Here is a 23,800-nt window from a genome sequence, read left to right as displayed (position 1 = left end):
GTATCAAATATTTAACTTCTGCAAAAATCCAAGAAGTTAAAGCTGGTATATTTTCTACTTATTCTTTCAAAGCAAATAGAAAAGTATTATTTTTCATGGATTTACTAAAATTGTTGTGTTTGTCAAGTCTTTCCTGAGCAATCCTTAAAACTAGTCTCTGTTTAAGGCAAACTGACCTTTAAACTTGGGAATATTGTCTTGCAAAGGCAAAGGAGATAAAGAATGTATCAAAGAGAAACACTTCACAGAATAAGGTGTGGTTTTGAAAATGTCTTTAAATTCGCATATTTTATATAAGCCAAATATGTGTGTAAAACATAGCAGTATTCCATTTATGGTCTTACTATCTTTTCCAATTGAGGAAAGCCTAGTACCAAAACGCACTGCTTATTAGCTAGATGACAAATGGGCTTCTAGAATGTACTTCTCCATAATGCTATACATTCGTGAAATACTCAAATAAGTACACTAAACAAATACAAGTCTCCAAATACTCTCTCACCAATGCTAAGTTGACACTGATCAGTATTAGAAGAAAAAATAAAAACTATTTAATTGACTTTCATAAAAGTTTTTAATAAGCTATAATTTTCTTACATGTACACTAGTAACCTTAAAAAGACAAATATTTACTGCCAACTGTTAACTACTGTACAACTTATAAAAAATATAATCTTAAGAATTTGGAATAATAAAGGGAAGGTACCTATTTCAAATGGATTAAATAAGAAAGTTCCACTTTTCAAGAAATTTAACCAGGAAATGGGAAATTTCCAATCTGTCTGAAGAAACACCAAAACTTTTCACCGAAGTCAGAGACCTTACTATTTTTGTTCACGACTTCATCTACGGAGTTTTAAATAAACCCTAAAAAATATTTTCCAGTACATAGAAGGCCGGTGCACAGAGTGCACGACTGGGGAAAAGGATTCTGTTTGAATGAGAATTTGTGAAGAACCGTCACACCCCCAGTTCCTAGCACAGTGCCTGGCTGAAGGTGAAAATGCTGATGCAATGGCTATTGCTTTGCACTGAACCAGGCAGACACACTTATCTTCCTTTGGTCCGATTTTCATTCCCTATTAACCACTACCTGAGCTACAGTCCTGGTTCTTGGTCCTTGACCTTAAGTTGAAAAAAGTAAGCAAGATATGCATATACTTTCTACATGAGCCTTTCTGACAGGATCCTCAAAACTGAATCATCATGGACTACGAATCTTCTCTTTTGTGGTATAATTCTTATTTCCTGGATAATATCAGTGTGCAAAGGTAATTCATTTTCAGTGCAGTACAAGTATGTTCATAAGAGGAAGAATGGGATAAACGTTTTAAATAACAGATACATAGCATCTTATATTATGACATAATTACCAGTTTTTGGACACTGAAGATAATACACTGTATTACAAAGCAATGTGGTAGGCTTCCATTTTAGGAACAAAAATCAATTTCACATGAAAAAGATTTATTTTAAATTCACATAAAATACATTCAGAGTAAGTCTAAATTTTTATCACTTAAATAATGTAAAACAAACACAAAGGAGCTTTTAAAGATGTACAGTCTCCATTATGTCCGAAAAGCACACATTAAGCGCTTTCTTATAATTACTGATCATCACCTCGTTGCCTTAAATTTCTAGACTTTCCATTTTCAATTCTTCTCTTTTTGAAGACTGGGGCCACTCCATCTGCCACGACTCCAAGAGAAGTGACTGTTTTTTCTTTAAAAACCAGTTGGGGTTCCCCAGCAGCATCAGCCTCCGAAGTTGATACACATTCATTTTCAGTGCTTGGAAGCTCCAAATCTACCTCCTCACTGGAACAGAAAGAAAAAAATAAAACCACTATTTGACAATGTAAAACAAACTTTTACATAATATATGAGTCCACCAAAACCTTAAGGTCATCTTTCTAATGATAATACTGGAAATTAGAAGCTGGTCATTTTGGAGAAGGTGATTATTTTAAAATACTGATTTTATAATATTACTTAAGATACTGAGCATCCATATAGGTGGACATACAAGGAAAAATCCCTTCTATTCTTTTGTTCCTATTGGGTATATCATTGAAGGAAACACTTGTACTTATATATGAGAATATATATAAATGAGCAGCATCTATGAAAAGGGATTTTGCCATGGACGGAGAAGGATTCTGAAGGCTTTCACAGCACACGACGAAAACCATGGACTCTCAATGTCCTGGTGTAGCAGGACTACCTACTTGGCTGTTATAAATAATCAGATGACTAGTCCAGAGATCAGTACCCGATTAGTATGAGCCTATCATAGTCTCTACCCTTGACATAGTCAACTGGTCTGTGAAAGAGCATTAAGTCACACCACAGCCATTCGTTCCAGCCATGAGCTTTTTGAACATGGACCAGGAAGACCATTATATTTACGTCTCTAGTGGCTAAGCATATAAAACTTGTTGGGGACCATACATTCTCCTACTCAGAGAAAGGAGTTCTGTAGTGATACGAGAATAAGGCCGGCAAAGAAAAGCAGGATGGGAGACGGAGAATCCTGCCAATGTCTCAGGCCTGGTTCCAGCTATCTGTGAGGCCCAGCCCAATTCCCACCTCTCCTGTGGCTTGTAGGGAGAACCTTTCTGGGAATTTTTGAACTAATAACCTTCTTCCTTTCTTTTTTTCTTGTGAGGATGTTAGTTCCCCAACCAGGAGTTGAACCCAGGCTCCCTGCAGTGGAATTTCAGAGTCTTTAACCACTGGACTGCCAGGAAGTTCCATTAACCTCTTCTTAAAATTTAAAGTAACTCAAAATTTTCACTTGAAACCAAAAGATTACCTGGTCAGCATGAAAGGAAGAGTGATGACAGGAGAGAAAAAGGAATAAAAAGGCAAAGGGATGATTTAAATGTTAGAAGTCTCAGATATCAAGAACTGAGAACTCCCCATCTAAGAACAATGAGGATTAGTAAAGATCACACCCCTCCAATCTCAGAAGAACCCGTGTAATGTAGTCATTCATCTTGATCCTTGGAAACAGGAAAACCTTTCCCAGGGGCCAGGAGCAGTCTGAAAGGTAACGGCAGATCTAGAGTAGTAGTTATCCTTTTTCCTTTTGGACACACCACGTGGCATGCGGGGTCCTTTGTTCCTTGACCAGGAACTGAACTGGCATCCCCAACATCGGAAGCATGGAGGCTTACCGCTGGACTGTTAGGCAAGTTCCTCGAGTAGTAGTTATTCTAACAGGAGCGTCCATACTGAATGTATACTGTAAACCAGACTATGCACCAGGTACCTGGAGTAAAAATACTCTGTTTGGGCTTTTCTAGTGTCTTTTTTAGTACTAGAACGCCTTAAGTTTTCTTTTTTTCCCCCCTTTTGGAAACGACCTCTTTCTTCTTCTCTGAGTTTTGAGCTTAATTCAGCTCATGTCCAGTCAGAATTCACAGTGGTTAGCTCAGGAAAGGGAACTGGGTATCTGATGAAAGCTAAACAGGGCCACTTTGGGAACTGGTAAAGCAGCACTTCTTTATCGCTGGAATCTTTGTCAGTATGAGATAAGATGAAAGCTTTGCTACCAAGTGGGGAGATCCTGCCTGAGAAAGGCAGGCAAGTCAGAGGAAAGCGGAGACAAAAGTCAGAGACCTTCACAGTGATTTCTCATTAACTATGGCTCTTGATAACTGCAGACACATGATTTTTATGTGTTTGCTTAGAATTTAAATTTAATATATGCTCTTCCATTCAATTATCTTAAAAGGACATGTGAACAAGTTTGTTTCCCTCTCACATAGACTGTGCAGAGAGGTCCATGGTGACAGTATTGAGAGATCTTTTCATGGTCCATTCTATATACACATAGATAAACTCACAGCCTTAAAAGAGATCTCTGAGCACTGTAATAATTTTAAAAACTGAAATAGTTAGGAAGCTTGCTAGGACTGCAAAAAACAACATAAAAGAAAATATGTAAATACAAAGAATATAAGAACAAAGAAAATTTCAGATCTGTAATGCAGAGTTCAAAACTAGAAAAAGCAAAACTAAAAACTAATACAAACGTGAGGAAGAAGCTATCTCAATAGATCCTGATGTTATATAACATTTCCTCAAAATCTGATGAGGGGATGCAGGAAACAGGTGTGCTTTTACTGGAATAGGTCTTAAATCTGATTTGTGCTGAATACAGACGCCTTCCAAACTTTTCTTTACTGTATTAAACATATACAACAAATGCAACTTTTATTGGCTTTTCCTGCTTCGCTACTTTCCCTTAGATTGCCAACAACGGTGCTTTCCAAGAAGGTTAGCAGCCCCTGAAGTTGATGGGGTATTCATTCTTGGCTTTTCATTATTTTTACAGAGGCGGAGGCTGAGCCTTAGAGAGAAGTTAAATAACTTGGTCAACCAAACCATTACGGCAGTAATATTACCTGGATTAAAACCCAGGCCAGGGACTTCCCTGGCAGTCCAGTGGCTAAGACTCTGTGTTCCCAATGCAGAGGGCCCCGGCTCAATCCTTGGTTGGGGAACTGGACCCCAAGTGCTGCAACTAAGAATTCACATGCTTCGTTAATTTGCATGCCACAACTAAAGATCTTGCAAGCCACAATGAAGACCTGGCACAGCCAAAGAAATAAATAAAAATAAACAAACAAAAAACCTAGGCCTGTGTTATCTAAAACCTATATTCCTTCCCCTAGACCCCTCTGCTTCCAGGTGAAACCAAAATATTCCATTAGCTAAGCAGAGAAAGATTTGAGAAATGAAGGGTTTGATGGCTGGACAAATGAATCTCTATCCAAGAAAGTCTATGACAGACTCACTTACTTCACAATCTTGGTGTTTTGTGTTGTATTTTGATAAAGTGATCAAATCATAGTATTACTTCCTAACTAGGATTATGAGAGAGAGAAAGAATGAGTCTGTTTCTGAAATCATGGTCCTACGAAATTCCTAAGTGGAAGCTAACAGAAGTGTCAATGAAGTAGGGAATAAACCCTTGTGACATAATCAGAGGAAAAGATGTCTGAAAGAAAGGTAAGAGACTATAAATGAAATATATTACAGAGAATATACCTTCCTTTCAAATAACTTCAAAAATAATTACATAAGCACTTCCTCAAAACCACAGTCATTTCCAAATTAAAAATGCAAACATTGTAAAGGTTATAGTATCTGAACACAATGTAATAAAGGTGAAAAAACAAACCAACCTACATAAGAGTTTGAAAAATAAGTCCTTTTGGAAAACCACCAAGTCAAAAAAGTAAGCAAACACATGACATTAAACTATTACAAATACAATGAAATCAAGAAAGCATCTTTCAAAGTTTATGTGATATACGGACAGAATTATACTAAGACACAATATAGCTTTAATCAGTTTCAGTAAGAACTAAGAACAGACCCCTTCCTCACCCCGACAACAGTCTTAAGTGTTCACCTGAATAAAGAACAAACACAAAGAAACTTAAGAGGAGTCAGAGGAAGAAAATTAGAGGTAGAAATGAAGCAGCAGAAAAATCCATTAATAAATGGATATGTAATTCAATAGACAATTAAAAATAAGGGCTGATTCAATAAGGAAAAACATTTAAAAAACCTAGTCTCCATCCCCACAAAATGATCAACTATTAGACAGCTATCCATGAAGAAAAACTGCTTGAGTCCATTTAGGAAACTTAAGCAACATAATGGGATGAAACACCATGAGAATAATTGCAAAAGAAGAGAAAAAAGACAACCTCCCTTTGTTTGCATCATCCCATTCCCCAGGCCGACAATGCTCAGAGACAAGAGGAAACCTTCCAGCTGGAAAGAGCTCCCCTCACCAAGAAAAGACGAGAGGGGTAAGACCAGCTGATGCAGTCTTTTGGGCCACATCCTGCTTAGGTTTCACCCCACCCACAGTGGCGAAGCTGGGACCTACAGAGATGGATAGGAAAAGAGAAAAAACCCCCGGGACTACAGAGAGCAGACAAGGAGTGGCAGTGGCCTGTGCTATGGACAAACAAGCCGCTTCTGCTGCTGCAGAGAGCGCCAAGAGACCTCACAGCTGCTGCGGACGCCCCAGATTTCAGCAGGTACCTTGGTGCACAGCTATTCGTGCTCGCTGATGCCAGCTGCCTCCGTCCCTTCGCCCTCCTCACTGCAGTCAGCTCAGGGTGCTGTGCAAGATGGCACCCTGGACTGCCCTCCCACGGCTGACGCCACGGCTGCTGGCACGCTTGAGGCGAGCTCCTCCAGCGGTGTGCTTGCATGCTGCTGCCCTGCCACCCGTCACCAGCCTCCACTGCCCAGAGGGGAGCAATGCACACGGGAGATGATGCCAACAGTCCGGGTCTCTGCAGTTGCTGGCTTGTGGGCTTGAATCAGGTCCTGTCTTCTGTCACTGGCCTGCACAGCCCTGCTCCTCAGGAACCAATCCCTGTGGCAGCACACTGGCATTCCCCCAGCCTGACCCCGGACGCCATCCTCCACCACAGTGCGTATACTCAGGGGGAGACTGTGTAGCCATGAGGAAGCACCCCAATAGCCAGGGTCCCTGAAGCTGCCGGTGAACCTGTAGCTGACCCTGGCCCTTGCTGCCTGCCGGCCCACTATACCCACAAGCATCTCAGGTGGCCCTGCAGCTGAGTCTCTGAACCCGGCCAGAGCCAGACACCGCCACTGCCTGTCCCGGCCTCTGGCTGCTGAACCTGGAAGTGCTCCTGAAGACCCCAACAGCCCCTGGGGAAGCCCGGTAGTGTCTGCTGATGACCACACAGCCGTGGGATCCTAGTGCCCGGAGCTAAAGTGGTGACACACCCCCTGGATCCAGGGCTGCCACGTGCCCCTGTGAACCACTAGACAAATCCCATGGACAGAGGAGCCTGGCGGACTGCAGTCCATGGAGCCCCAGAGTCAGACATGACTGAGTGACTGAGCTCACAGACACCTATTATGTGCCCGTCACTGTTTTTAGTCCTGGGGTTGCAAACATGAGGCTTACAGACAAAAGCTGGATAGAAAATTCTACAAAATGCCATGAGTAAAAACAGTAAAAGGGAACAATAGTTTTTTGATGAAAATATGAAATACTGAAAACAATATTGTTGCCATAATTTATTCATAATATTTATATAGATTCTATACTTGTTGAACGCCTGCAAATGACTAACTTGGAAAAAACAGGAAGAGACTACTTAATAAAATTTGGAAAAAAAATACAAGGATAAACCATGAGATATCAATATGTATCATATAAAAGGATATATTAAATCACAGTAATTAAATCTTTATGGTACTGTCACAAAGACAGATGGATTAATGGAACAATAGGTAGTCAGAGGCAAATTGATAAATTTAAGAGTTAAACACAGATTAAAAAAAGGCCACTTAAAAATGGGGAAGAACGAAAAAAAAAAAAAGGCGGGGGGGAAGAATGGTACTGGCAGAATTGGTTTGCCAGGGAAGGTAAAAAATTATTTTAGAATCTTATCTCATACAATGTATCAAAATTATTAAAGATGGATTAAATAATTACACAAAAAAGAAGTAAGGCCATACAAATCAGGAGGAAATATAATTATAAACTTGACTTTTAGATGAAAATGTGTAATAGCAATAAAACCGATCACAAAGGAAAAGAAAAGAAATCAGACTAGTTAAACATTACAAAATCCGACACATCTAAAACCATTATAAGCACAGCTAAAAGTCAAACTACAAGTTCTTCTGCTAATAAATGGTTAGCTTCTGCACTACACAGAAATCTTATCCAAGTAAGGAAAGACTAATACCTTAACAGAAAAATTTGCAAAGCATATGAACAGATAATTCACAGAAGAGTAAATACAAAACACTAATAAATACAGGCATATGAAAAAAAGTTTCAACCTCACCAGTAAATCTACTTAGGAAGTCAGACACAATCCATCACCTGTTAAACTGGTTGACGTTAAGAAGAATGGCTTCTCAGTAAACTTATCACAGGGAAAACAAAATACTCAAATTTTAAGAAATCTCAACTTTAAAGTATAGGTGATGTTGGTATAAGAAGACCATTCTCCTATTGTAAATCACTTATGAGCCCAAGTAAGTAACGCAGTCTATTATTTCTGCAACTTCAATATATACAGTCAATATACTTTGGTCCCTGGCACTATGCAGCATTAAATACATACTTCCTAATGTTTCATTAAATAACATAAATAAAACCTGAATATTTGCTAAAGACACTTTAATAGTTCAGGTATATCCTGTATGCTACCACTAAGGAATCACTTCTCATTAGCACCGTATATAAAGCTGCCTGAAACTTGCACTCCTCCACCTTGTGAAAATATGACTTTTCCATCACAGTACAGTCTAACAATGAATAATTTCACTATAAAAGATTCCACAGCACTAGTGTTTTGGAGAAAAACTGTTTAATTCATACAGATACTTTTTTCCCACTCAGATACTTTTTAAGCATTTAAGAAACACCAGTGTGTGAAAGTGTGGGTGACGTTTTCCTTTCATTGTGTAAATGATCCAAAGACAATACGTGATATGAACACATAAGCTAATCATGTAAACCAGGTAACATTTCTACCATGACCTTGTTTAGTTGATAAAACTGCTCTGCTTTATAAATAAAAACTTAAAACCTTGGGTGAAGTGTCATAAGCCGTTTTCAATACATTAACAAAACAAGGGCTGTTTTCTTGCCTTTAGATAGATTCCATGAGGCATGTACTAGATATGCAGACATTTGCTTCTCTGATAGAATAACCCTGGTGAGTGTGAAAATACTCCTATGTATATGGCATGTTGGTGTGGTCAACAGAAACGTCTTGTCTTGGTAAGAATGAAAGCAATGCTTAGTTTTACTTTAAAAAATAAACATTAGTTTACATTTTAAAATATTTAATTAGAGAAAATAAAACCACTCTAGAAATAAAAGAAATGAGCTACACTTTTTAATGAGCACCGTATTCCTGAAATTAAGTACTACAATTTACGGAAGTACTGAGACATAAAATACTTACAATAATATGGGACAGGATTAACTTATATGTTGGATTAAGTTTCAGGTACTTACTGGGACTCAACTTCTGGTTTAATTTCCTGCCATTCTCCATATGGGTTTGGCTTTTTATGAGCTTTGGGTTTTTCTTCATTTGAACCTGATGAATTCTTCCCTTGGGTATTTTTTTCTTTGGGTTTTTCTTCACTTGGACCTGATGAATTCTTCCCTTGGGTATTTTTTTCTTTCTGTGTTTCTGGTTCAGTTCTTTTATTACTATTTTTATTTTTTTCCTGGAATGTCAAAGTCAAGAAATATTAGTAACAAACCTCAAAGAAAACTGCCAGGGTCAAAAATTTCTTTAATATAGTCTTTCTGCTGCTGCTGCTGCTAAGTTGCTTCAGTTGTGTCCAACTCTGTGCGACCCCATAGACGGCAGCCCACCAGGCTCTCCCGTCCCTGGGATTCTCCAGGCAAGAACACTGGAGTGGGTTGCCATTTCCGTCTCCAATGCATGAAAGTGAAAAGTGAAAGTGAAGTCGCTCAGTCGTGTCCGACTCTTAGCGACCCCACAGTCTTGTTACTGATCTATAAATAATAATACATTAACACAATAGTTCAAATTTGCACATAACACAACAAATGTACATGAAAGGACTTCTTTAATGCTTGATTAGGTTTTTCATTATGTCTAAAATGCTAACATACCACGGCCAAGGCTGTTAAAATACACCATGACCCCTCTACCTGTTTCACACTTAAGAGATGAGCACAGGCCCTATTTATCCTCTCTTCTCCACTTTACAGCTTTCTCTCCTTCCTCACATGTCCAACAGTGACCTTCCTTTATACTGCGCCCCTTCTGAATTTACTGCCATGTCACTGGGCCCTTCTATACCCATTACCTATGAGAAGAACTTCTGGTGGCTCAGATGGTAAAGGATCTGCTGGCAATGCAGGAGACTCAGGTTTGATCCCTGGGTTGGGAAGGTTCCCCTGGAGAAGGGAATGGCTACTCACTCCAGCATTCGTGCCTGGAGAATTCCATGGTCAGAAGAGGCTGGTTGGCTACAGTCCGTGGGGTTGCAAAAAGTCGGGCACGACTGAACAACTAACATTCAGCCAATCAGAGTTAACTGAAATCCATCTGCACGTTGAGGACACTGCCAGAAATTTACTGGCCTATACAACTGGTAATGACATGAAATTAGGAAAAGACACATCCCTGAAGGAGAAGCAGCTTCTGCAGAGCCCCTGGGGAGAGCTGGTGCTTTTATGGCGCCTCCTTCAACTGGGATAACAAAGCCCTGTGGCTTGGTTTAGCCTCTCTGCAAACTGTACTACCACGGGTGGCAGTCCTGGGACTGTTCTGTTTGCAATTCTTTGAATGGATGCTAATGCATTCTCTTATGCTGCTGCTATCACAGAACCAGGACACAGCATCAGCTTTCTCTAGCAATCATGAGTGCTTCCAGACCATGTCATTTTTAAAATGAAACATTTTTACTGAGAACGTTTTACTAAACGCCTCGTCTGAGACCTGTACCACCTTCTATGCGTTGTCCTCCATCCTTGGTGATCTAACGACCTCTGGCCACTGCTCCATGGACATGGCGACAGTGGCAACTCAGGCACCGTGTGCTCTCTACTCAAGCTCTCGTGGTCATCCTTGAGCTTAAAAATTCCCGACCCAGTTTTGTGATGCACAAAACCATTGACTTTGGCCTTCACTATATTTTAGTAACCTAGTAAGGTTTTTCCTCACATGTAGCACCTGCGGCATAGGTAGTATTCAAGTATTAAATCCTCACGTTTATGTTCCTGTTAATTTGAATTAGGTCATCACTCAGAAATGCCCCACTTGTGAAATCTTTTTTTCTTTTTTGCTGAATAACATTTCCTTCAAAAATATGCTTTATTCATGATTTTCCTACATTTGATTTTAAAATTCAACAATAATTTGTGAAATCTTCCAAGTCCCATGCAATGTCACTCCGTTGGCTTTCTGGCTCCCTTACTTCTACGCTACTTCCTGTTCAACCTTGCTGCTATCTCTGTTACCTTAATTTCCTGTGCTCTGAGTCTGCTGGTCTCATCTAGACTTCATATTCTTCATTACCAGGCCGCAGCCCACAGAGAATCACTTCACAGACATTCCTTTGCTAGCTCCCTTAAATATCTTTGTCCCTATGCCTGTCTATTGTAAAAGATCTAAAAATCTCCAACCCAGGTCTATCCAACCATTGGTCTGTCAAGTGTTACCAAAAAAGAATCACACAACATACAAACTGATGAGCCTTCAGAATTTATGGTATCCAATTTCAGCAGAGACTAACACTGCTAAGTAACATGCCTCCAGTTATTTCTTCTCCTGGTCCCTTTAGTGATTATTCAAAATTTCAGCTCCACAGGGCTGAATTAATCACTGTATATTCACATCATGGAATACTATTCACCCCTTATTTCAGTGGATGAAGACTTAATGATATTCTCTGTGACAGATTAAATTGCAAAGTGATAATAAAACCTTATTACAGTATGACTCCATATTTTGCTTAAAGCAATGATCAAATCTGAATATAGAAATATTATAGACCAGTAACACCAAGGTGTTTACTGATTTCTCTGGCAAGTGGCCGGATACTTTGAAATATTTTGTTTGCCTGGGGTTAATAATATCTGTCCCAAATTGGATGCTGGGTTACCTAAATTGAACTATAAACACTGAGATAGATGTTACACAAAAAGCGTTGCTGCTGCTCTTCTACAAACTGGATACATTCTTCACCCTAAGTTCCACCAAGATTTATGGGGTGGGTAGAGAAGTTGCGGGCAAAGACAAGACCCTAGGGAAGGCCACAAGTGCCCTCTCTCCAGCATCCTGGATATTCATTCACCTCTCAGGCCAGTACTCAACCGTGGATCAATGATACGTATCTTGTCCACTTTGGCATCCAGGCTCCTGATTGTTCCCAGAAAGGTCCCAAAAGCAGGAGGACGAGCAATACTACTGTGAGCGAGCGTGCTCAGTGGTGTCTGAGACCCCATGGACTGCAGCCCGCCAGGCTCCTCTGTCCATGGGATTTCCCAGGCAAGAGTACTGGAGTGGGTAGCCATGCCCTGCTCCAAGGGATCTTCCCAACCCAAGGATCAAACCCAAGTCTCTTGCATCTCCTGCAAGAGACTGCATTGGCAGGTGGATTCTTTACGTGCTATGCTATCGGGGAAGTCCAGCAATACTATTAACACTATTAAAATGTCGGTTTTACTTTCCCACCACGGCTGGACACTCAGCAGCACCGCCTGTCAATCCTCTTTCTTGGTCATTTCCTCTCCCACCCTGGCTCAGGGATTATTTGAGTCTGTTAATGTTGTCAAGCTCCCCAAAGTTCCTCTCAGCAAACAATCTTGATTTCTTTACAGACGAGTAAGCTGAGGCTAAAAGGCATGACTTCTTTGCTGACAGCAACTGATCTACAGTCAAACCTTATAGAAAATGAAAGCCCTACCTTCCTACAGAGAATGAGTAACCTATTCACTTACCCTTGTTGGTATTCTTTTGGAGTTCCTCTTAAGGAAAACATCACCACTACAGCTCTCTCACAATTAAAAGTGAGTGTGTAGCCACCATCCTATAATTTCTGCTTTTCATTTCATATCCCAACCACATACACACTGTGCACCACTTTTCATCCTCTTGTAATCTGAGTTTCACCTCCTGAAACTCTGGTCTAACCACTAAAAGGATATCAAGGACTCCCTGTCAGCAAAATTCAAAGGACATTTTCTTCTTTTCTAGACCAAGTCAGTCCTTGATGCTCTCTACTCCAGGGCTTCCCCAGGGGCTCAGCGCTAAGGAATCCGCCTGCAACGCAGGAGCCGCAGGTCCAATCCCTGGGTTACCTAAACTGAACCACTCTAGTTTTCTTCCCTGGAGAATCCCATGGACAGAGGAGCCTGGCGGGCTACAGTCCATAGGGTCACAAAGAGTCGGAGACGACTAAAGCGACTTGGCATGCACGCTTCTGGGATATTGGATTCTTCTGCTTCTCTGCATACCTTTCTAATCATTCTTTCCTCACTCTGCTTTGTGGGCTTCTCTCTCCCTTACACTTATATATTTAATGTTTCCCAAAGTAATTTTTCTAGGTTACTTCACCTGTTCTAAGACTTAAATTACTACTAGTATTTTGATGATACTCAAGTTAACATTTCTAGACTTAGACATTCATCCGTGCATGTTCAGACAGCTCTCTGGATGTTACAGAGGCGTCTCAAACTAAGGAGGTCTAAAAATCAATTTACTATCTTGCCACTATCATTTATCCAGGTGCCAAAAGTCATGCATATCTTGGTTTTATTTCCACCTTCTACCAGAAAGCTGAAGAGTCTATAAGTCTTTTTATAAACTAACAAACTGTTGTAAAGAACCGAGAACCTACCTTAAACTTTATTATTAGCTTCTGTGTTTCTGTTGGGATCTCTTCTTTTTTTTTCTCCTTTTCTGCTTCTTGTTCGCCATCAGACTCACCATGTGAATCTGATGATTTGGACTCTTCTAGGGTGCCAAGTGACTTTTCATTGACTTTACTAGAAGGCAGATCACCGGAGTGTGGAATGAAATCATCAGGTTTTTCCCATCTGGATTCTATTCAACACATTTTAACAGTCATCTTATTTAGTTACCAACTCTATTTAAAAGTAATTTCCAATATAATGTTTCCTATCACTTACAAGATATTATTAAGTGACAACACTGCATCTGTTTCACACTATCACTTGATCAAGAAGATAATAAGCATTCTCAAAGATCTTGCTATTAGCTTTCAGAAATTAAATTCAAGCAATCTGGGTTCACTAGATGTATCAACTACAGCCCCAATGGAAAGAGACCCAAAAACTGGGTAATAGATTCTGAGGACTCAAAATTTAACCACCACCAATTTCAGGAAATGTGGTAATGGACACACAGGAGATTTTCTGACATTTATTTATCAGAAATTTTCCCTGGGATCTTTACAAAGTGAAATAATATGGCAAGGATCTGAATAAATAAAATTCGTCATTTTATCGTAAGAAAAGAAAAAACCCTCAGTTGAACTATACTGCCACCCAGTGGTTTCTTGGGCTTTTAGTAAAATGACAGCAGCTCTAATTATCTTGCAGTTATTCTCTATTTTCAGTTTAATAAAAGTGATGCTAAAATTTATTGTTCAACTGGGAAAGTTTTCAGAGTAAAAGGGGCTGTATTAATAACCACATTGGTCCAGTCCCTTATTATCTGCAGGGAACTTTCTAACAATAATGAAAAACACTACTTTTCCTTGCCTCTATTTCACACAAGTAACAAAAGAGCTTTCATGAAAAATTTGTTAAGCATCTAATATGTACTAGGCACTGTCTGGGGAACCTTCCAGACACATGACTATCATGACCTCACAGGGTATACCATCGACTCTACTTAAAAGCAACTGTAGGTTCAGTGACTTGCCCACAATCACAGAGCTGGTAAGGGAAGAAGGTGTGTGCTGAGCTCACTCAGATCTAACCCCTGAGTTATAAGTTATATCGTCTATACAGATTTAGTGTATCAGGTTTACTGAGATAGAACCACTGTCACCACTGGGCAGACTGGGTATCTACTTGGAGATGAAAAGGGCCTTTTCCTCCTAAAAGACTTAATGCTATGTAGCAATCTTTGGGTAGCAGGAATCAAAAAACAACAAAAACAACCATCTCAGGGTTACACCAACACTATAGCTATTTTGGTAAATTTAACTGCAGAAGAAATCAACTATAATTACTGCGAAGACTAGTTTTATGAAATTAAATTAGATAAAATCTTAATTTGAAAAACTTAGATAATAATTAGGTTAATAATAATTACACATTTTCTAAATATTTATGTAACTGGAAATTATTAAAGTAAAAGTGAAAATTAGACAGACTTCACCGCTGCTAAAGTAGCTTCAGTTTTGTTTTTGGAAAAAGGAGAGGGCAAGTTGAATGAGGTGATCTTCCAAAGTAATGACTGTATTTCTAAAATAATCATGATAAAACCAATCATAGTGGAAAAAGTAAAAATGAGTTTCGAAGTAAAATTTGTGAATGCAGTGTTACTTGAGAATAACAATGTACAGCTCAGTATATTATAGAAACCTCTTTGCTTTTCCACTGTATTAATGCTTTTAAATTATAAAAAATAATACATTGGAGAAGGAAATGGCAACCCACTCCAGTGTTCTTGCCCAGAGAACCCTGTGGGCAGAGGAGCCTGGTGGGCTGCTGTCCATAGGGTCGCACGGAGTTGGACACCACTGAAGTGACTTAGCAGCAGCAGCGGCAGCAGCACACTAAAATTCTCAAGTTCAGACAATTCACCAGCAGGCTAATGAGCAGTATTAGGCACAATTTCAGACAGTTTAAAAGATCATCCAAAGTATTACTTACCCCCCGTTTCTGTATTATAATAATAGGTATAGCCATCTTCACTTAGCCCTTCTATCCACACAGTCTTTCCTGTTGCCTAATGGGAGGGAAAAAACCCAACATAAATTGAAGATGTGGTTATATATTAGATAACTAAGATAGTCAGCCAACCTTTCCTTTCCTATGGAAACCTGGGAATTGGTACTGATCATGGCCAGGAAGCTCGTTTGTGTTAGTCATGAGCCACCTTTCATGAATGGAATATCTCACTTCTGAACACCTGGACAGTTCTTTGCAGACTGACTGGGATATGTAAATGGCAACTGACTGCAAATCAACTAATAACATTCACCCTGCATAGACTTAGGGTAGACAACACTTTTCCACTTCCATCCACCCTTTTAACAAAAGGATTATAGAAAGAAAGGAGCAAAGTGCCTGGGGGGACTGGGAGGCTTATCTGTAAGTAAATCCGATGAACTAAACCCAACAAAAATCCCAAAGGACAATCACTTTAAAGACTAAAGAAAATACTATTAATGTGCTTCAGTTACCTTTTTTAAGTTTCCTTGAAATCCTTCAGGTTTCTCCCACTGAGATGCTTAAAGCAAAATATACTGTATTTGTGAAATCTTTCCAAAATAATTTGGCAAATATTTATAATATATGCAACATGAATACTATGGTCTGTAGTTTAAAACATAATTCAAAAATAAAAGAAGCAACATACACCCGAGTAGTATTGTGTAGCATACATGTGAATGCTATGTAACCACGAAGGGAGGACAGAATGAAGGATAAGAAGTTACTGGTGCGTCCACAAGAAGTATTAGAGCCAGGTAGGGCGTCTCGTAAAGACTTCTTAGAATTCAGGTTTGATAAATTTTGAAGGCATGAGAAGGCCTTCTGACATCTTGGGGCAGGGGAGAGTGAAAGATGGAATGAATGACTCAAGACAGAAATGAAATATGCAGGAATTAAAAACAAGCATTGCTAAGAGAAACAGTATATGAAGTAGGATGGTGGACAAAGGCAGCAGGGAATAGGCTGCACAAAGGGGAAAATGTAATTAATAAGTAATTACTATGTAAATTTAAGACAATATTTAGGTGAAGTCGCTCAGTCCTGTCCGACTCTTTGCGACCCCGTGGACTGTAACCTACTAGGCTTCTCCGTCCATGGGTTTCTCCAGGCAAGAATACTGGAGTGGATTGCCATTTCCTTCTCCAAAGACAATATTTAGCATATAATTATTTATGGTTCACTGCTGAACTACAACATGCACTTCACTGACAGCTCAGTGCAAACTCTCAAGAGATTATTACCGTTTCTGCTAGTCAAAAATTGACTGTGACTAGAGATCTTAATAATTCCCGCAATATTGGTAGCCCAAGGCTTTTTTCCTCATTAACTCTCTAGTCTCATTTCCTACCTTCCCAACCATTCCTAACTTTTCTTCTACCCATTCCCTGAATATATGTACCCACCCTTTCTATTTCTTGTTCTCTACTTTCTCCATGTGATTCATACACCCCTAAAAGTTAAAATATTTACAAAGTTTTAGCGAGAAAATATAAAGCTACATAATTTATTTATATTTATAGTGTATAAGGAACCCACTATTGAGTCTTTAGTGATGACCTTGAATCACCATGAAAAGGGTACATTTTTAAAGGGCACATAGTTGTTTTTTTTTAACCATTGTGGCAAAAATGCAAAGTTTAGTCTCTCACTGTTAAAGTGCTCTGATAATGACTGAAGTTCTAACACAAAATAAACTGTCAGTTATCATTTTCTACTGTCGTTACGCCTAAATGACGCACCTCCTGTGATAAGATCATAATAGTAATGGTGACCCTCCGAGGTAATGCCTTCTACCCATCTGCCCTTTGAAGGGTCTTTTTTCTTTTTCTTCTTTTCTTTCTGCTGATTTGATGCAGAGGTGGGTGAGACCGTGCTGGTTACTGGTGACACGCTTGGCTCTGAGATCTCTAGAGAAAGATGAAGGAAGGGTGAAGTAGCTGATGTCAAGTTTTCCTTTCTGGTTTAATAATTTTATTTCAATCAAAAGCTTGACAAGGTTCCTTTAGGAACCTGATACATTACTACAAAGCCTATTTGGAAAATGAAACATGCAAGAATATAAGACTATCCAGGAGAACATCCCAAAATATATATATAAGACAGACAAAACAATAAATCTTTATAACAAATACGACAGAGAGTTAATGTTCCTAACAAAGATCCCTTACAAATCTAACTTTCTAACTCAAAAATGAGCAAAAAGTCAAAGGTAACTCAGAGAATTAACATTATCTTCACTAATAATCAAGGAAATGCAAATACATACAATTGTTTTTGCATTAGATCAACAATGAAACCAAACCCACTGTTAGTCAGTCTTATCCATCAGGTATTTACACGGGTGTAAAAAATAGGTAGTTTTTACGGCTTTGCTTTTTTCCAAAGGAATAGTTATTTCCAACATCAGTTAATAAAATAATTTTATTTCTAGAAAAAGTATAAATCAGCCCAACATTTGTGACGACAGCTTGATTTCATCAATTTATAAAACATTTGCACTGCAAATCTGCAATTTCACTTCTTGAAATTAAGCCTACAGATATAAATTGTGACAACATGCTTGCATAAGGGCGCTCACTGAAATAGTCTTTCTAACTGCGAAAAACTTTAAGAATCCTAAATGTTAATCAGGAAGAGACTAATTACATAAACTACGGCATTTTAATACACACATGTATATACACATACACACATATACAATTCAGCCACCAGAAAGGACTCTGCCATTTGCAACAACACGGACGAACCCTGAACACATTATGCTACGTGAAAGAAGCCAGAAACAGAAAGACAAATGCCGTTATCACTTATATGTGGGACCTAGAAAAGTCAAACTTGTAAAAAACAGCAAACAGGGGTAGTTACCAGGGGATGGGGGGTAGAGGGATAAGACTGACGCTGTTACACAGTACAGATTTGCAGTAAGTAGTAAATAACCCAGAAATCTACTGCACAGTTTGAATATAGACAATAATATCATAGATATGTAATATGATAAATACTGCTATGATGCAATCACATTACAATAAATCTGTCATGCTGCTGCTGCTAAGTCGCTTCAGTCATGTCCAACTCTGTGCGACCCCACAGACGGCAGCCCACCAGGCTCCGCCGTCCTTGGGATTCTCCAGGCAAGAACACTGGAGTGGGGTGCCACTGCCTTCTCCAATGCATGAAAGAGAAAAGTGAAAGTGAAGTCTCTCAGTCCTGTCTGACTCTCTGCGACCCCAAGAGTACTGGAGTAGGGTGCCATTGCCTTCTCCAATCTATCACGCTACCATACTGTGAACCTTAAATTTACATAATGTGTCTAACAGTCAATAAAAAAATTAAAAAGTAAAAAAAAAAAAAACAACAAAAAACAAAACGACTTTCTAGTAGTAAAGTCAATTATCTGTCCACAAAAGTTTAATTCACTATAGTTCAACTACATAAATAAACATGATTCATAGTTTTGAAGGTATGGATAAAGTGAACTGGGGTTATAAGGCAAGGCCTATTTTTTAAATGAATAGATCCATTTAGCCAAAAAATTAGGATCCATGAAAACTCAAGTGTCTCTGAAATGAACTACTGGCCTAAGAGCAAGGGCTAGGTAACCCCTAGCGTAATACAGCTGTCGTGAACGGAGGTATTGAAAGATGAAGCTTCAAAAGCAAAATGAAAAGTGCATGAGCAGAAGTCCCACAGTCTAAATAGGGATGTGATACACAGGCAAAGCACTAAGAGTATACCGAGTGTATAACTTCTCTATGGAAACAGTAAGAGCTCACTTAGCACGACCTGTGATGTTACATTTAAAACATGCTGGCTGCTTTTTTACCTGACTCTAAGCCAAGCCTTTTCAAATCCTCCTGGTATGCTTTCAGGGCAGCTGCCTCCATTGCAGCAAACTCCTTTGAGGCCTTTTCTTCTTCCTTTGCCTTATCCAGGCTTTTCTGTTTAATCTGTGTAAGACACATATAAAAGTGAATGCTAGATAGAGGGCTGATATTTACAGAGAAAAACCGGCAAAGAAAGAAACAAACTAGATTACCTCACTGATCCTCTTCGCCACATTTTCTTTATGATTCTTTCCTCTTTCATGAAATTCAATGCTCTTGAAGGTTAAAAAAAAAAAGAACACAAAGGAAAACTACACATCATAATGTTCATAGCAAAGAAACAGTAAATAGGGAAATGGAACATAACAAAATTGAAGTACAGCTGGCAGAAAAGATAAAATTAATGTTCATGCAAACTGGCCCTTTTAATCAAATGATGCTAAGGAACTAAACCACATTATTTATTATTATGCCCTCTGACAAGGTTTCCTTTGGTGCTTAAAATAAACTGTGACAACCATATTAATAGAGAAGTATACAAGGTACCCTCGATGACTAATCTACTGAATACAACTGTAATGAGGGCTAGAGCAAGACACGAAGCCCAAAGAGGAGTGGAAAAAAAAACAAACTTCACACTTCAAGAAACACCTCTTGGGGCTTCCCTGGTGGCTCAGTGGTGAAAAGCCTGCCTGCCAATGCAGGAGATGCGGGTTTGGGAAGATCCCACACGCTGAGGAGCAACTAAGTCAGTGCACCACCACTACTGAGCCTGTGCTCCGTAACAAGAGAAGACACTGCAACGAGAAGTCCACGCGTGACGACGAGAGAAAGTCGGAGTGTAGCAACAAAGACCCAGCAAAGCCAAAAAGAAATAAACTAAATTAAAAAAACAAAGAAAAACACCCGTCAACATAAAATGTCACAACCGATGAGTCTAGAATTTGTACTGCTCTATTTGCCACATTATGCTAAAAAAAAAAGAATAAACAATGATTCTCAACTTCTCCAAATTGAGAGAAAAGCAGGCATTAAAAAATGCCTTTCAAATTGTAAACAAATACTATCATACAATGTGGTAATGGTATAAAACGTAAAACTCCTATGCGGGGCAACCTAAAATTAGGACGCTGTAATAGAGAACAAAGGAGCTCCTTATACACTGATGATAAAAGAGCATCAAGATATGCTATCCAATTAAAAAAATAAAACAACTGTGGTGCACGACAGTGTAAACAGCATGCTACCTTCTATGCACACTGGAATCTACAGAAACATTTAGATACAAATATGGAAGCACAGACAAGAATATGAAAACAGGGGTAACCTATGAGGAATGATGGTAACTGGATGGATGGGGACTGAGCTGAGGAGTGAATATTATTACCTATTTAACAGCAAGAATGCTCTCTAAATTTCAAATGTGTTGTATGAAATAAGAAATTTCTGGTTAACTTTGCAAAGTTCTGTCAATCAGTTCTTACCTAATGCACTTGCTGAGTTACTCTAAAGTACTGCTGTGAATTCCTCTTTAAAGTGTGACTTCGTAAAGCAAATATTCATCCTCTATTTTTCATATCTTGGTTTCCTAAAGTTGATTTTACTATACACAGAATATTAAAGGCCCAATCAAAAATAAATTGTTTCTAGTTAAAGGTTAAATCAATGTGTATTAGCCATTCAAGGAAATGAAGAAAGACAATCCTAGAAAGAATTATTTTCTCTAAATAACTCAAAAGCTTAACTGAATTGCTTGCATACTTCCAAGGAAGAGAGGCTATCGGTGATTTGCATAGTTTTAAAAACTTGTGACTTTTCTTTTTTGGTAAGGATGGGCAAAATCAAACAAGATAGTCAAGAACTTTACCAACTATTCAGGAAGAAATAAAAAAAGACAAAACTGAAAAATATACTCAAACTCTTTTCAGATAATAATAAATGTCTACCAAAGAAACATAACATTGTTACAGATGGTGTTACTATTATTTTACCCATCCACCTCTACCAAGTAATATGGATACAAATATACATCTAAAAAATACCCTATCATTTATCTACTACATACATAGTACACAGACATGCATGAGATGGGGTGAAAAAAATCAATGGTGTCTTTCCTTTTAGGTCTTAAAAGGTGAGTTTGGACTAAAAGATATACTAACAATGTGCTTAAAGTTTGTTGTTTTCATATTCCATGACAAAGATAATGATGTCTTTCAAATTTAAGCATTTAGAAATATAAAGCTCTACATTAATATTTAACTACCTATAGAGCAGAAATATACAAGAAAAACTACAATAACGTTTCTTTTTACAGTTAAGGACTTTCTGCTTTTACTTTTCTTTGTATACAACAATATTACAAACAGCACCGTCATAACCTAGGTGTTTCATAAACATGAATGTGATTACCAACTCAATGTCCAGTTCCTGAATGTGACTGAAGGGCCAGAGAGAAATAATTTGGCTTAGTAGATAATCAAATTTGGGCTGATGATAAAGAAGGCTCACAACTTTCCTACAAGGAATGAAAACACAGAAATTGTTCGATGTTTTGAAAAATCAAGAGCAACGCATATGAAAGTACTTTGTAAGCTCTCAGTTGAGATCAACAAAGAACATCTCGCATGAACACAGTTATCAGGAGACTCTCTAACAGAGGAATCATCATACAGGCCTATTGTCCGCGATCCAACACTTGCAGTAATCACAGAATTTCTTTGGTTGTGACTTCCAGTAGTCTGCCCTGGAAAAGAAAAAACAAGTTTATTTAGAACCTAAAAAGGTAATTTTTGCGTGATTTACATCTTCAACTTACAATCCGACATGCAGGCTTCACAATCTTGTTACACACAGCATCCTGCTTTATCATTTAGCCGATTGAAAGCAGTCAACTGAAATTGTTGCCACTAGAGTAAAAAAGTCTGCACCGTATTTAAAACTCCCTTCAACAAAATAGCTTTTAAAAATGTATCATTTGTTATTGTCATCAGTGTTAAGAAATAAGGAACATGTTGGAGAAGATCATCCATTCCTTTCTGGCCTTTTCGGAGGTGAGGAGACTTGAAGAAACTCAAAAAGTTCACGTTAAATCGTTATTTCCACTCAAAGAACTAAACATAAGACGCTTCTGGTGGGAGACTGTGGCTCCTCCGAGACCATCAGTTAATAGTTTGTTCTTGAGCCTCAAGGCAAGAGAGTTGGAAAAGCCAATGGATCTCTCAGCTGGCAAGACCAAAAATTAAAGTCATAAGCTAACCAGGGCTGGCCGCTTCTAGCAGGCGGAGGCGGCAGCGGTGGCCGCAGTCCAACCCTCCGGTTTCACAACACCCCACGGTTCAAGCGCCGCCAGAACGAGGATGCTCGCGGGCCCCGACGGTGGAGGCGGCGGCAGCCCTCTGTCGCTCCACGGCGGCCGTCCTACCTGCAGGGGCCGCCAGGCTCCCTGCCAGAGCCCGCGCGTCCCCACCCCGGGACGGGAGAACCGGCCGTGCCGGTCCGCAGCCGGCCCCGAGCGAGTTAAGGGCGCTTCCGTCACGCCCCTGGCCGAGGGCGCGCGGGGGGAGAGGGGCGGTGGCGGAGGGAGAGACCCGGCGGGAGAAGGGCCGCCCGGAGAAACAAGACCTCGTTGTTTGAGAGCCTGAGAAACCCACTCACATGACTGGACCAGGCGCTCCGCGGGCCGCCCCCGGCCCCGGGCGAGGCTCGCGTTCTCCGCGCGGGGAGAACCAGGCCCCAGCTCACCACGAGGCCCTCCGCAGCCTCGGAGCGCGGACGCCTCCCGCCGTCCCCGGGGCCCGCGTTCCGCCGCTCCCGACTACGGGTGCCCCGGCGACCCAATCCGCGTTCGCGCTCTCCTCCCCTGCGCTCCTCCTCGAGGGGCGGGCCTCCGGCTCCCCGAGAGGTGGGGTCGTTATAAGGGGCTGAGGTCGCCGACCAGGGGCGAGAGCGCGACGGGACTTGGGGGCACGCTCGAGTCTCGCGTCCCCGCGTCAGCTCGCCTTCTCTCTCTCTCTTTTCCCCTCCCGAGGTCCAGAACCTCCACCTCCTTCTAGGCTCGCTGGCTCGGGGCCCGAGGAGCTCGCGCGCCGCCTCCGCCCCGAACGCAAACAGCTGTTCCCAGAGACGTCGCCGCCCTCAACTTTGCCAACTGGTCCGCACGCACTTTGACCGGCGGAGCAGCCCGGACCCGTAGGCTGGGGAGGGGGCCGTTGGCGGAGTTTAAAAAAAAAAAAAAGAAAGAAAGGTGAAAGAGCTGGTTTCGGGGCCGAGAGTCGCTGGGCTTGGCCTCAGAACTTTTCCTCAGCCGGCGGAGCGACCCCGCCCCACCGCTGGGTCGCCCGCGCGCTCCTGCCAGGCGCGCTCCCGGGCTCGCGAGCGCGTGGGGAGCTGGGGAGCAGGCGGCGGCGGCCCCGAGGCGGCGGCGGCTGCGGGTGGTGGAGCTGGGGCGGCGGCGGCGGCGGCGTTCGCTCTTGTCAGGTGAGTCA

At 40.4% G+C, this 23,800-nt stretch overlaps 2 protein-coding genes across 13 annotated transcripts in view; one reads left to right on the top strand and one right to left on the bottom strand.

Moving 5' to 3' along the window:
- Positions 1-555: 555 nt before the first annotated feature.
- Positions 556-23,403, bottom strand: WBP4 (WW domain binding protein 4). 12 transcript variants are annotated; one of them, XM_069602188.1, is made up of 11 exons: positions 22,971-23,143; positions 21,987-22,059; positions 21,726-21,831; positions 19,526-19,588; positions 19,313-19,436; positions 17,229-17,396; positions 15,960-16,006; positions 15,427-15,502; positions 13,419-13,624; positions 9,052-9,269; positions 556-1,820 (listed from the first exon to the last, which is right to left on the bottom strand). In XM_069602188.1, the coding sequence occupies exons 5-11, from the start codon at positions 19,371-19,373 to the stop codon at positions 1,610-1,612; spliced, it is 987 nt and encodes a 328-aa protein (XP_069458289.1). In that variant the 5' UTR covers positions 19,374-19,436; positions 19,526-19,588; positions 21,726-21,831; positions 21,987-22,059; positions 22,971-23,143; the 3' UTR covers positions 556-1,609. The 12 variants fall into 12 exon arrangements, with proteins under 12 accessions (XP_069458289.1, XP_069458279.1, XP_069458283.1 ...); XM_069602178.1 differs by lacking the exon at positions 22,971-23,143 and adding an exon at positions 22,132-22,156; XM_069602183.1 differs by lacking the exon at positions 556-1,820 and adding an exon at positions 2,652-4,533.
- ELF1 (E74 like ETS transcription factor 1) overlaps positions 23,215-23,800 on the top strand; it is a 117,812-nt gene continuing 117,226 nt past the window's right edge. Inside the window, exon 1 of the mRNA XM_069602176.1 lies at positions 23,215-23,792. The gene's annotated coding sequence lies outside the window, so the exon portion shown is untranslated. The remainder of the gene's footprint in view (positions 23,793-23,800) is intronic.

This window comes from Ovis canadensis, chromosome 10 (genome assembly GCF_042477335.2).
Source record: "Ovis canadensis isolate MfBH-ARS-UI-01 breed Bighorn chromosome 10, ARS-UI_OviCan_v2, whole genome shotgun sequence".
In the NCBI taxonomy this organism is placed as follows: domain Eukaryota; kingdom Metazoa; phylum Chordata; class Mammalia; order Artiodactyla; family Bovidae; genus Ovis; species Ovis canadensis.
The sequence above is the reverse complement of the archived record's forward strand: the minus strand, read 5'-3'. Positions and strand labels throughout refer to the sequence as shown.